We start from the raw sequence: 14,127 nt of genomic DNA, 5'->3' as shown, positions 1-14,127 counted from the left end.
ACTGGAACTATAAGTGGTACAGGGACTGAATTCAGGTCAGCTGCATGCAAGGCAAATAAATACTTTATCCACTGTACTCTCTGCCCTATTCCTTCCTAGTCTTGCTAACCCCTTACCCATAAATGGATATGGGGTTTTATCAAATGATTTTTTTTTCTTTATAAAGTCCTTATAGGCTTGCTTTTCAAGTCTATGGTCTCCTTTGAACATGCATCTTAGTTGCTTATGTTTTTTACTGCCCATGCTTTCTCATGAATACATTTCCCCTCTTTCTCTCCTCTAACATCTTTTGAAGTAGGCTTCAATAAAACTACCTTGCTAAAAAAACAAAACCAAACCAAAAGAATACAACCAAAACCTACTTTGCTTCATTCTTTCACCTGAAATTTTTTCAGATAAAGGCAACAGACCCAAATGTCTGTGCTGAGGTGAGGACTGGTTTGAACTAGGTGGGCACTGGGGGCCAAGGTGGGCTGAGCAGAGATAGAACCTCTCTTTTTTTCAGATCAATCTCCCTTGCTCCCCATTCACTGAGCCCCCAGCAACAACAGGGTGGCTGCTCCAGAGTGCATGGCCAGTCCTGAGTTAATCCAGAGGCTCGACCTGGCACTGTCTGGGAAGTCTGGCACTGTAGAAATCAGACTCTCAGGCAGCGGGCCTGGCTGAGGACACTGAAGATTGGGGACAACTCCAGGATGCGGTTGGTGTCTGAGAGGAAACATACAGCCTAGTCATGACCACAAACATTGGTGGCAACTCTGAGTAGCCTGCCCAGAGCTCTCGGTCCTCAGCCCTTTTCTTCAATTTCATCAATACTTACTTTGGGACAGGGGTGGGGGGGAACGGGACCACATGTGGTGGGACTTAGGGGATACTCCTGGTGGTGCTACAGAGACCATATGGGATTCCAGGGATAGAACCCGGGCCAACTGCATGCAAGGCAAACACTCTACCTGCTATGCTATACTAGCCAAATCTCATCAATAAACTTTTTTTTTTTTTTTGGTTTTTAAGCCACACTGACAGCGCTCAAGGGTTACGCCTGGCTCCGAGCTCAGATATCGCTCCTGGCAGGCTCAGGGGACCATATGAGATGCCGGGGATTGCACTCAGGTCTGTCCGGGTCAGCTGCCTGCAAGGCAAATGCCCCATCACTATGCAGTCTCTCCGGACCCATCAATAAACTTTAAAATCCTTGTAGGCTGATTTTTCCCATTTCTAACTCTAATACTACTTTTTGATTTTGCTTGTTTTGTGACTTGCAGGAAAATTCCTAATAGTCCTTGTGAGGGAGGTACATAGTACCAAGAATCAAGCCCAGGGCCTCACATATGCTGTTGTATCCCTGGGGCCCTTTATTAAATAACAAATATTGTCTAATACTTACAACAAAGGAAGTTGTAACTGATGAAATTACAATCTAGTTGGTAAATATCTGCTGCAGTGCTCAGGGCTAACACCAGGCACTGTTGCACTCAGGAATTACTCCCAGTGGGCTCCGGGGACCATATGGGATGACAGGGATGAATCCTGGTCAGCTATGTGCAAGGCAAACATTCTCCCTATTGCTTATGCCCCCACAGGTAAAAAAAATCTTGAGAATAATGGCAAATTGGTGCTAAAATAATGGAAAGGTAGAAGATGGAGAATAAATTCTTCCTGTAAGAGATAATAAGGTCATGAGTTATTTCTTAATGGCAATAAGACTAGCAACACAGAGGAAGAGGAGGATACTAGGTGAGGGCAGGAGAATGATCTCAAAGATGTAGGGTGGAAAGAACAGTTCTCTTTGAGCGAGATGAACACTCCATGTGGTCTCAAAAGATACAGATGGCAACAGGACTGGGGAAAGATCATGTCTGCTTCTTCACTAGGCAGGTCTCACTATTGCGTGTTCATCAAATACACCCTTTTCACTCTGCTGTGTGGATGTGAGAATATCCTCATGAAACACTGTGAGGTCCGTACAGTTCGCAGAAGGATGTAAAAGACATATAAACACATCAGAAAACATACGTCTGGGCCCGGAGAGATAGCACGGCGGCGTTTGCCTTGCAAGCAGCCGATCCAGGACCAAAGGTGGTTGGTTCGAATCCCGGTGTCCCATATGGTCCCCCGTGCCTGCCAGGAACTATTTCTGAGCAGACAGCCAGGAGTAACCCCTGAGTACCGCCGGGTGTGGCCCCAAAACAAAAACAAAACAAAACAAAAAAAGAAAACATACGTCTGAAAGCTCAGAGAGAAGCTAAAGGAGAATTTACTTGCAGGCTCATAACATGATACCCTGGGCGAAAATGGTGAGACAGATCGAGGTGATGGAGAGAAAGGCTCATGGATTTGAAAAGAGGCTTTCCATGCTGGGGCTCTCAGGCCCAGCACCACTGAGTGTGGCCTCAAAAACAAAAACGAAAGGGTGGGGGCATTCTGTTTCCTCAGAGCATTTGATGTCAATAAAAAACACCTGGCCACTGCCTAGGTGCTATTTTCTAGAATAAATCTAAAGGTAGCAAATTCCAGAAATCACTTGAGAAACAAAAGTGGAGAAATCAAAGCTGTGGCTAAAAGTCCTCTGGATAGACACACAGCTCCCAGAGCATGTATGAGAATTAAGCATGATAGCAGGTCCTCACAGATCAATACTTGACAATATATGATTTTGTCAGGTGCTGGGTCAACTGAAGTAGAATATTTCTAGGATGGAACAATAATACAGCACAGTGGGCATCTGCATTACACGGGGAAGACCTGGATTTGATCCTCAGCATCCCATATGGTTGAGCACCATCAGGAGTGATTCCTGAGTGCAGAGCCAAGAGTAATCCTTGAGCACTGCAGGATGTGGCTCCCTGCAGAAAAAAAACAAAACATAACAAGAAGCTCGGTGCCCTGAAACTTGGCTAATTTTTGGAGAGCTTTATCTAGTGATAAAGCTAGACAAAAAAAAAAAAAAAAAAAAAAAAAAGAAAGAAAGAAAAAGAAAAGAAAAAAGAAAAGAAAAAACAAAACAAAAACAAAAAATACTTCCTCAAAACAAATTCTGTACACACACAAAAATATCTGAATTTCAACGATCATGTAATTAAAATGACATAACTATTAATTTTTCAAATGATGTAAAAATATCAATACTGACTGCAATATTCTGGGGGCAAGTACAGCATATAAATTATAAGACATTCACAACGAATTTAGTATTTCAATTAATTACTAGTTCTCACTTAAAAATTGTTGGGAATTAGGTATTTTCATACATCTCAATGACTTTTAATAATTTCTGTGTAATCATTTACATCCGCATTTTCTTACACAGATTTCCAAATAAAGAAGCATACACAGAATATTTAGCCAATTGAAGGTTATATGAATTTACTTCACATAAGAACAGTATTTTCATACCTATGATTTCCATTTTATATCAACAAAAACATCTGTACAGAAAACCCAAAAGCAACCAGTCACATAACATGTAAAATGTGCAAATATATTTTATAATGCAAGTTCTTCTATAGTATTTGCAAGGTAGAATTAAGGACTGAATTAAGGTATCTACCTCATTCTAGCTAACTTATAATGTTTGCAAGTTTAATCAATGCAAATGTACAAGGCACAACTTAGTGTTGATGCTAAAGTGTATAATACATACCCTCAGAGTACTTATTTGAAGTCATTAAAATAATATAATATAGTATCAAGTTTGTATTTTATTACTTAAGAAGACATCAGCTCAATTCTAAAGCTCTGAGAAGCATCTTGCTGATACTGTATGTGGGCAAGGAAAAAATGTAGCCTGAACTTAAAAAAAGACAACTATGTTATTCTATATTAAAAAAATTATATATATATATATATACACACACATTCAAATACTACAACATCACAAAGAATTTCCCATAATTCAAAGAGTTCTTTCTGTTTAGCAAAGGTTTCCATGACAGTATTTCATAGCAAAGTTTTCTAAAAAGTACGTATTATCTTATTATCCACCTTTTTTGGTCAATCTTGCTAGAAAAAGACATTGAAATAGACAAATCTCTTCAAGATAATGACACTGCCTAATTTAGAAAGTCTTTCTCTTGAGATTGCACAGTGAAGGGTATTTAAATATAAAAGCCTGCTGCTTTTAAAGGAATTATTTAAATATTATACCGAGATAAACACCAATTTATTCTAAGGATTCATTAGAGCCTTGACTAGAACAATTCGGTATCTTTAGCCCAATCAGTGCTCTTTGCCATTTTCCTGCCCATCCCTGAGAGTAAAGATACTATCATTTAAAATTTTGTAATAAAACAAAAATTTTACACTGATGAGAATACTTAATTATTTTAAAAAAATATGAAAACAGCCTATATTATTAGTTTATAAAAGAAACTGCAAAGATTATCAGGTATAACAATTTCAAACATTTGCATCTCAAATCAACTTTAATCCTGTTTTTAACAGGGTCAGTCCTGTTCTTGCCAACCACAAATCACTTGATTCTTGATAGGCCACCCGCCCTTTAAAATCAGTTATGTTAACAGGAGTATTGAATAGGCAATGAAACAAAAGCACATATGGAACTTAGAGGAACTGTCCAAGTCAGCTCCATTTCCCTGTGGTGAAAGAGTTTTACTGAAAGTAATCTGAATGTCATCCAAGAAAGGCAAAGATACCCACAAAAGAAAGCACACACATGGTAAAGGTCTTCCTTGCTGTCTTTGGTCTAACCTTCTTGACCAAAATCTTCTGTAAACTTCTTTAATTTCAACAAGTCATGTTCATTGACTGTGGGTTTTGTGTTAGAGAGTGACCGCAACATATCCGACTGTCAGGGAAAAGAAAGGGAGAGTATTAGTAACAGAGCTCAGCTTAATGCATTACACTGTAATTACTGTTATAATAAGATACATCTGAGTGTTGCAATAAGTGTAAACTTAAGGTAAATCTGAGTGACAAGGGCCTGAGCAACAGTCAGCCTTGCAAGGGCCAACCTGGGTATGATCCACATGCCCCCCAAGCCACTAGTGGGAGTCCTTACTGAGAGCCGAGCTAGGATTAACTCCTGAGCACCGCTGGAGTGGTCCAAAGAATGAACTTGAACTAACTCAATATTCGCAGCGTGGCATCAAGTTTCTACATGAAGTTTCTCATTCTTCCAATGGAGCACACTATCCCCTTGATTGCCATTCCTGATGGCTGCCAGCACCTCTCCATTTTCCAGCAGATATTCCTCTTAGCATCACGACCCAGGTGCTTCAAAATAAGCCCCTGGTCTCTTCTCTGTTTTATTTTTTTAAATAAGCATTATTTTCATGGGCCCGGTGAGATAGCATGGAGCTAAGGCATTTGCCTTGCATGCAGAAGGACGGTGGTTCGAATCCTGGCATCCCATACGGTCCCCCAAGCCTGCCAGGATCAATTTCTAAGCATAGAGCCAAGAGTAACCCCTGAGCACTGTCGGGTGTGACCCCAAAAAAACAAACAAAAAAAAGAGTTATTTTCAGGGGTCAGCGGCCTAGCACAGCAAGTCAGGCATTTTCTACATGTGACACCCCCACCCCCACCACAGAGTGAGCCCTGAGTGCATCCAAGTGAGGCAAAATAAAGTAAATAGAGTAGCTTTTCAACTGCAATTCAAAAGGAACATAATTAGTAGTCAATACTTAGATGAAACAATACCAGTGAATCAAAATGACCCAAACAGGACTGGGGCACATGCTTTACAAGTGGGAGATTCATGTTCAATTCCCAGGACCACGTGGGTAGCTTAGTAGCATTAAATGGAATGATGCCCCCAAACTGTCAGTGTGACCAGAAAGAGGGGAATAAATAACAAAATGTTAAACTATTAGATAAAATTAAGACACTAATTAAATTAAAAGATGATAAAATATGCTGACATATAGGATTTGTTTTTAAAATGTCTAGAGTACATCTTCCCTAAAACTGAATATGGTTCAAAGTATACTTCTTAAAAAAAAAAAAGCCAGTATTTTAGTTAACAAATTTGACCCACATAGGATCCACTGCACTATAAACAGTCACGCCACTAACCTTGCAAGGAGTTACCTCTGACAGCAGAGCCAGGAATAAGCCCTGAGCACAAAGAGGTGTGGCCCAACCACGCCCCCTGCTCCAAATAAATACCTTAAAAAAAATAACCTACCAAGGTTCAAGACAGCACTTATAAAATAAGCATTACCAGTTCACTCAAACACATCGTGTCTGTCTACACATGTGCCTAGTACATATTTATGAGTGTCACACACATTTATGCCAACCTATGTCTCTGCATTATGAAAAAGTTTCTTCTCTAAAAATGGTCAATTCTGACATAAAATTAAAAATTTATACATAGGGGCCAGAGTGGTATGGTGTTTGCCTTGCAAGCGGCTGACCCAGGACAAACCTCAGTTTGATCCCCGGCATCATGTATGGACCCCCAAGCCAGGAGTGATTTCTAAGCGGATAACCTGGAGTAACCCCTGAGCATCACCAGTGTGGCTCAAAAACAAAGCAAAACAAAACAAAAAAATCTATGCACAGACTCTTTTTAAAATTGATGTTTTTCGGGCCCGGAGAGATAGCATAGCGGCGTTTGCCTTGCAAGCAGCCGATCCAGGACCAAAGGTGGTTGGTTCGAATCCCGGTGTCCCATATGGTCCCCCGTGCCTGCCAGGAGCTATTTCTGAGCAGACAGCCAGGAGTAACCCCTGAGCACTGCCGGGTGTGGCCCAAAAACCAAAAAAAAAAATTGATGTTTTTCCATAAAAAACACAATCACATTAGTTACCTTCCTAGTCACAGTTTTTGAAAATAATATACCTTACAAAGTAAGTAAATTGGATGCTTCATTCTTTTTTTTTGGGGGGGGGATCAGGGGCACTCTCAAATATGTTCCAAGGACCATAAAGGTGCCAGGAATTAAAATCAGGCTGACTGTGTGCCAGTGCTTCTCAATTATTTTCTGTCATGCCCCCATAGGAAGAAGAAAACATTTTTTGTGGCCCTTGCACAACTGTAAATAGTATCTTTATTAAAAAAAACTTTAGGGGGGCCGGCGTGTGGCGCTAGAGGTAAGGTGCCTGTCTTGCCTGCGCTAGCCTAGGACGGATCGCTGTTTGATCCCCCAGTTCGATCCCCCGGCGTCCCATATGGTCCCCCAAGCCAGGAGCGACTTCTGAGCGCATTAGCCAGGAGTAACCCCTGAGCGTCACCGGGTGTGGCCCAAAAACCAAACCAAACCAAACCAAAACAAAACAAAAAAAAACTTTAACCTGCAAAACAAAAATATATAAAATAATTTGAGCTGATTTTTTAATCAGAGATGATATCTGGATTAATAGCTACAATGAGCACGTTTTGCAATGCATAGCTTTTCGAAGTGGGGTTTGAAGCTGGACAAAGCAACTCTCAGCTCCAGAAGCATACAGAGACAAACAAGGGGCTTAGCTTGTTATGACAGTGTTTGCTGAGGTCAAACACACCCCCCTTTACGGAGCCTTGCGCTCCCCCCCCCCCCCACGCCCCACTATTTGAGAAGCACTACTGTGTGCAAAGCAAGAGTCCTGCCCACTAGATGATCTCTTTAACCTCCGGAATTTTTATTTCTTAGTCTTACTTAATTCTTCCAGAATGAACTACAGCTATGTTATTTCTCTTTTGTTTGTTTTGTTTTGTTTTTGGATCACATCCAGCGGCACTCAGGGATTACTCCAGGTTCAGTGCTCAGAAATCACTCCTGGCAGCTCAGGAGACCATAGGGGATGCCAGGAATCAAACCTGGATCCACCTCAGGCCGACTGCGTGCAAGGCAAAAGCCCTGTGGCTTTTCTATCACTTGGGTCCTATGTCATTTCTTATATAAAATTTTTTTTCCCAGAACTTTTTTTTTTTTTGGACCACACGTGTTTGATGCTCAGGGGTTACTCCTGGCTAAGCCCTCAGAAATTGCCTCTGGCTTGGGGGGACCATATGGGACACTGGGGGACTGAACCGAGGTCCTTTCTTGGCTAGTGCTTGCAAGGCAGACATCTTACCTCTAGCGCCACCTCACCGGCACCTTCTCAGAACTTTTTTAAAGTACTGTTAAATTATAAAATTTCCATGAAGTCTTAAAAAGTAGAACTAAAACATCATTATGAATACTATGACATGTTAGGGTTCTGGGTATCTGGTAAAAACTGAGATTTAGGGGAAAAACTGTTCACAACTGAGAAGAGGCTCAAAGGGTATGTGCACATACTCTGCATGAAGGTGCCCTAGGTTTGCTCCTGCATGGGGATGGGACATGCAATACTCTCCCTCCAATTTTTCACAAAGCTTAGAAGTGAAGTCTTGAGAAGTTAGGATATTAAACCTAGAAAGGCAGAAAACTGAAGACCTCTGAATATTAATCTTTACACTGAAAGTTTCCTCAAAGAGTGAGAAAATGCTTTAAAGATATTTCATAATAATGTATGCTCAATTAAGTCCTCTACAACTTTTTGTAGAGTAGTGAATTAATGTCTAATCAAACAAGCATTTTCTAGGTAATCTCACATAGCTGAAAAATGTTGTATTTGTCAAAAGTATGTTTCATTGTTTTTAGCATGAAACAAATGTCTAACCATGCAAACCACTGGCTCCAACAGCTTGTCCCCAGGGACATCCATCCAGGTCATCTCCATGGCCCCAGGGTCACCGGGAGAGCAAGGTGTCAGCAGATCATCCACCATGTTGTTCGGGTCAGCTCTAGAAGGGCCACGAACCTGTTTTAACAGGAACACCAGGTATTTACTTGAACAACTTAAACGAGCTTTAAGACTTTGACTATTATTAGGAGATCTGAAAATATGTTAAAGTAGTTCAGAAAATAATTAGAAAAATACACAACAAAAAACTGGCTATCTCTAAGTATGGATAAATCTTGCTTTACTTTAAATTTTTCTATAACAAATTACTTATTGAAACACAGGAAGCTAAAAACAAATTACCTCTGGCTAAGATTTTACTTTTTTTTCCCAAGGCTTATTAAATGGAGATGATGTTGAGACCAGAACAGACATTAGGACATTCTTTTAAGTTCACTATTTTCATAGCTGAAAAGTCACCATGATATTTGGAAGTTTTAATATGAAAGAACTAAAATTGTCTCTACAAAAATGCCTTCATATACAAATAAGTACAAAATTAAATGTTGTGCGATTTTAGTGCTACTTTGTGATTCAGAGCTAACTTAAAATTTATTAATATCCAGATAAAATAATTTTTGTGAGTTACATGTAACTACGTAAACTACATAAATTATTCAATTGGGAGCTGATTTCACAACTGTTTTACATGCTCAGTCTTGAAAAAAAATCTCAGTATTGGGGTAGGTGTATATAAATTAATATTCAGGTTTTCCTTGTATATTTACTGTCTGACATTCTTGCTGCAAGAATTTGTTTTTGGTTTTTGGGCCACACCCGGTGATGCTCAGGGGTTACTCCTGGCTATGCTTTCAGAAGTCGCTTCTGGCTTGGGGGACCATATGGGACACTGGGGGATCGAACTGCGGTCCATCCAAGGCTAGCACAGGCAAGGCAGGCACCTTACCTCTAGCGCCACTGCCCGGCCCAAGAATTTTTTTTTTCACTGAATGTATTTTATTGCCTGTCTTTCTTGCTGCAGGATCTTTTTTTCTCTTTCTGATGTTGCATTTTTTTTCTTTCTTTCTTTCTTTTTTTTTTTTGATTTTTGGGCCACACCCGGTAATGCTCAGGGGTTACTCCTGGCTATGTGCTCAGAAGTTGCTCCTGGTTTGGGGGACCATATGGGACACCAGGGGATCGAACCGCGGTCCATCCAAGGCTAGCGCAGGCAAGGCAGGCACCTTACCTTTAGCGCCACCGCCCGGCCCCTGATGTTGCATTTTCTAACTTACTTCTGGGCCCAAATTCTTATTTGTTTACTTATTTGTTTACATTTACTTAAATAAAACAAATAGGAAAATTCATTCCTATTGACTTAATAGGAGAAAGGATTTATTTATTTATTTATTGTTTGGTTTGGGGCTAGGTCAATAATGCTCAGGGATTACTCTTGGCTTAGCACTCAGGAATTACTATTACTTCTGAGGTGCTTGGGGGATTATGCGGGGTGTAGGGGACTGAACTCAGGTCTGCTTTTGGTAAGGCAAGTGCTCTCCCTGTCAAACAATCACTCCAGCCCCAGACTAAATGGGGTAAAGGAAGAGGTGCAAAGAGGTCTAATTACAATTGCTGACACAAAGGTCCAATGTTAAAACCAACCTGGCTGCTTTACCACTGTCCTAACAGGGACCTGGCTTCCAGACCAGGTAAATTGTCCCCACTAAAAAGAAAGAGAAACAAAAGGGCAGAGGAATAATTGGTTCTGCGCTATTCATTCAGGTGAACAATAGATGTTTAATGAGTCACTTAACATCCTTACACAACAACTTTAAGCAAAACCAAGATACAAATAAAGCAAAGTTCAGATCCTAAAATAAGGGGACTTTGTTACAGCCAGCCAGGATCTTTTGTCTTGAAGGTTACAAGTGAGCTCACTGGTGACATTTATGGACTGGTAATTTTATCCTTTTTTTTTTTTTTTTGGTTTTTGGGCCACACCCGGTAACGCTCAGGGGTTACTCCTGGCTATGTGCTCAGAAGTTGCTCCTGGCTTGGGGGACCATATGGGACACCGGGGGATCGAACCGCGGTCCGTCCAAGGCTAGCGCAGGCAAGGCAGGCACCTTACCTTTAGCGCCACCGCCTGGGCCGGTAATTTTATTCTTACAACAAAACTTCAAAGCTGTGCTATTACCCCCACTTTCGAGCTGATAAAAATGGGCCTTAAAAAGGTAAAGCTATTTGCTCAAGAATAATGAGATGATAGAGCTATGCTTCATGTCTTTTTTTTTTTTTTTTGGTTTTTGGGTCACACCCAGCAGCGCTCAAGGGTTACTCCTGGCTCTATGCTCAGAAATCGCTCCTGACAGGCTCGTATGGGATGCTGGGATTCGAACCGCCGTCCTTCTGCATGCAAGGCAAATGCCTTACCTCCATGCTATCTCTCCGGCTCCTGTGCTTCATGTCTTAATTCAAGTTCATCATTTATTGTGAAGTTTTTTACTGTGATTTATATAATAAACATGTGTATACACAACTAAGACACAAACACATGCTAGGTGAGGCTTATGAATTACCTGCTATAATTTTCCCAAGCTCAATTCGTATTAGATACTGGGATCCTCTACAAGAGGCTTGCACCAAGTGACCTTGCCCACTGGAGGTCCCCAGATCAAACAAGTCTTTTTTATAAACTTCTACCCCATTTGAGTAATGCTCTAATTCATGCCAACAGAAAAACATAAGGAGGGCAAGAGGGCAGAATCATGGGGACTTTGGATTCTATAGTTTCTGTGCCAGGAGACAAATTCCTCCCACTCTTTCGCTAGACCCTGATGAGTGCCCCAGGCCACACCATGCTAAGCATCTGAGATCCAGTGACCATCAGCAGATGGCAACTTGTGCTGCTCCTACAAGTTCTGTGAAGACCAAACGAAATAGGATGGTCGAGGGTAGGATATTGTTACCAGTCATGTGAATGTTTACACAGTATCATCTTATTATTATTCTTTTGTCAATGAGGTTGAAATGGGATTTCGCTCAAGAATGGCCTAACTGCATCAGTGGCAACCATAAACTTAAGTTTCTAAACTTTTATCAAGTAAATTTTTTGATTATTTTATTTTATTAATGTATTTATTCAAGCACCAACAAGTAAGTATTCTAAAAGTCATTCAGAGAAAATTTTCAAATGCTCCATGACTATTTATAGTGGCTATTGAATAGAAAACTTATTTTCAGTTACATGAAAATAATGCAAGTCCAATTATCCTCCTAAACTTCTTCAGAGAAAAAGATGGGGGCCTTGAACTGTCATGTCACGGTCAAAGGCTGGATCCCGGCTCTTACCCTTTTAAAGTGAGTCGCTGACTGCACCTTGCGAACTGGCTGCATCAGCGCGTCACGCACAATGATGCTGATATCTGCCCCCGAATAACCGTCTGTTTTCTTGCCGAGTTCTCGGAAGTCTGTTTCAGTGAGACTGTTCTGTGTGGTCCCCAAGTGCAGTTTAAACATTGCTGCTCGGGCGTGGGCCTCAGGCAAAGGAATATAAATTCGTTTCTCAAATCTTCAAACAAAGGAAGAAATAGAGAAAGACTATTACTATGTTCAATTTCAACTGATTTAGGATATTTTCAAAAATAAGATATTCATAGTGTCTCTTATGTAAAACTAGGCTATGTTAAATAGGCCCAAACATGTTAAAGAGTCAAACCTATGTACTTAGAATAAAGGAAAAATATCCAGAACATATTCACAAGGCATAGAAACAAAACAGCCAGAAAATCAACTCTGTTGAAAAGAAATTTTCACATGATTTGGGGGTTATTTCGGTCATTGGGTTTACATGTCTGTAATTTGTGAAATAGAGTTCCTCACAGAATCACACTCTGAACTTCTCAATCAAGATGAATATAAGTAACAATCACACAGAATAAACATATTAGTTACACAAAGAACCCCTTAATTTCATTTCATTTTGGGGGCCTCATAAGCATTGCTCAAAGAGCCCCGGGCCATTCCAATTGGGCAGGGTGGTTCAGTCCAAGAGCCTCTGAAGCTGGGAACCACCAGAACCACGTCTGGTGGTGCTCAAGGCCATACCCAGAAGTACTCTGGATTGGGGGTAGGGTGAAGGATTGGGTGGCAGGGTTTGAATTCTGATCCCATACCCCAGAACCATTAAACTATCTCCCTGGTCTCCACTTTATTTTATTTACTTATTTAATAAGTGGATCTTATTTTTGCATGCTTGGTACAAAACTCTTGGTTCATTGCTCAAGGGTCACTCCTGGTGGTGCTCAGGGACCATGTGGTTGTGAGAATAGAAAATGAGGTTCCTGCATGCAGCAACAATACTGCAAACCATAGTAGTGGTTGGGGGGGGGGGCGGTAGGGAGAGAGAAGAAAAATGCCTGTCTCAGAAGCAGGAAGGGGAGAGGACAAGTGGTGGGAGTGAAACTGAGGACACATTGGTGGTGGTAAAAGTGCACTGGTGAAGGGTGTTGTATATTTTATGACTGAAACCCAATCATGAACAACATAAGGACAGTGTATCTGTCCTTATGATTAATGATTCAATTAAAGATTTTCTTTGGCTTTTGGGTCACACCTGGCAGTACTCAGGGGTTACTCCTGGCTCTGTGCTTAGAAATCACCCCTGGCAGGCACGGGGACCATATGGGATGCTGGGATCCAAACCACCGTCCTTCTGCATGCAAGGCAAATGCCCTACCTCCATGCTATCTCTCTGGCTCCTAATTAAATATTTTAGTGGGAAAAAAATTAAAAATTGTCATTATCTTGGTAGTGAGAGGGATGGCTCTAGAAAACACAGGAGAGCAGGCCTTGCATGTAAGAAGTCCAGAATCAGTCCTCAGCTCGTAAGGGTGACTGAACACTGATCAGAGTAACTTCTGAGCAGCAAGCACAGAAAACTTAAAAATATATATGCACATATATTTTTTTCATTATCTCTACAGATGGTTCAGAATTTGGGCAGTTTCTGTTCTAATTTGTCTTTGGCTTAGACCTGGTGGTCCTCAGGTTTTACTCCAGTCTCTGTACTCAGAGATCACTTCTGGTGGGTTTCAGGGTTCATATGTGGAGCTGGGGCAAACCTGAGTCAGCTGGGTACAAGTGTGATGATGCCCTCTGTAATTTCACTCTGGTCCATATATTGGGCTTTTTCCTCATAAAAATCAGCTAGCAAAGTCAGAAACATTAAGAATAACAGAAGCCAAAGTGCTAATTTTTACAACACAAATTTTTTTTTTTTTTTTTTTTTGTGGTTTTTGGGTCACACCCAGCAGTGCTCAAGGGTTTTTCCTGGCTCCAGGCTCAGAAATTGCTCCTGGCATGCACGGGGGACCATATGGGATGCCGGGATTTGAACCGATGACCTTCTGCATGAAAGGTAAATGCCTTACCTCCATGCTATCTCTCCGGCCCCTTACAACACAAATTTAAATTAGAGTAAAACAATTTTTTTTTTTTTTTTTTACATTTTAAAATTTTTTTTTATTTTTGG

The 14,127-nt window shown here is 40.9% G+C and overlaps 1 protein-coding gene across 1 annotated transcript in view; it reads right to left on the bottom strand.

The window, feature by feature from the left end:
- Positions 1-4,405: 4,405 nt before the first annotated feature.
- Positions 4,406-14,127, bottom strand: part of VPS4B (vacuolar protein sorting 4 homolog B) — a 30,256-nt gene continuing 20,534 nt past the window's right edge. Inside the window, exons 9-11 of the mRNA XM_049782077.1 lie at positions 11,946-12,165; positions 8,592-8,732; positions 4,406-4,807 (exon numbers count right to left, since the gene is read on the bottom strand). Of these exons, the coding sequence (XP_049638034.1) occupies positions 4,706-4,807; positions 8,592-8,732; positions 11,946-12,165 (463 nt within the window). The 3' untranslated portion in view covers positions 4,406-4,705. The remainder of the gene's footprint in view (positions 4,808-8,591; positions 8,733-11,945; positions 12,166-14,127) is intronic.

The sequence above is a fragment of the Suncus etruscus genome, chromosome 10 (assembly GCF_024139225.1).
Source record: "Suncus etruscus isolate mSunEtr1 chromosome 10, mSunEtr1.pri.cur, whole genome shotgun sequence".
Taxonomy (NCBI): domain Eukaryota; kingdom Metazoa; phylum Chordata; class Mammalia; order Eulipotyphla; family Soricidae; genus Suncus; species Suncus etruscus.
This window is presented reverse-complemented; position numbering and strand designations above follow the sequence as displayed.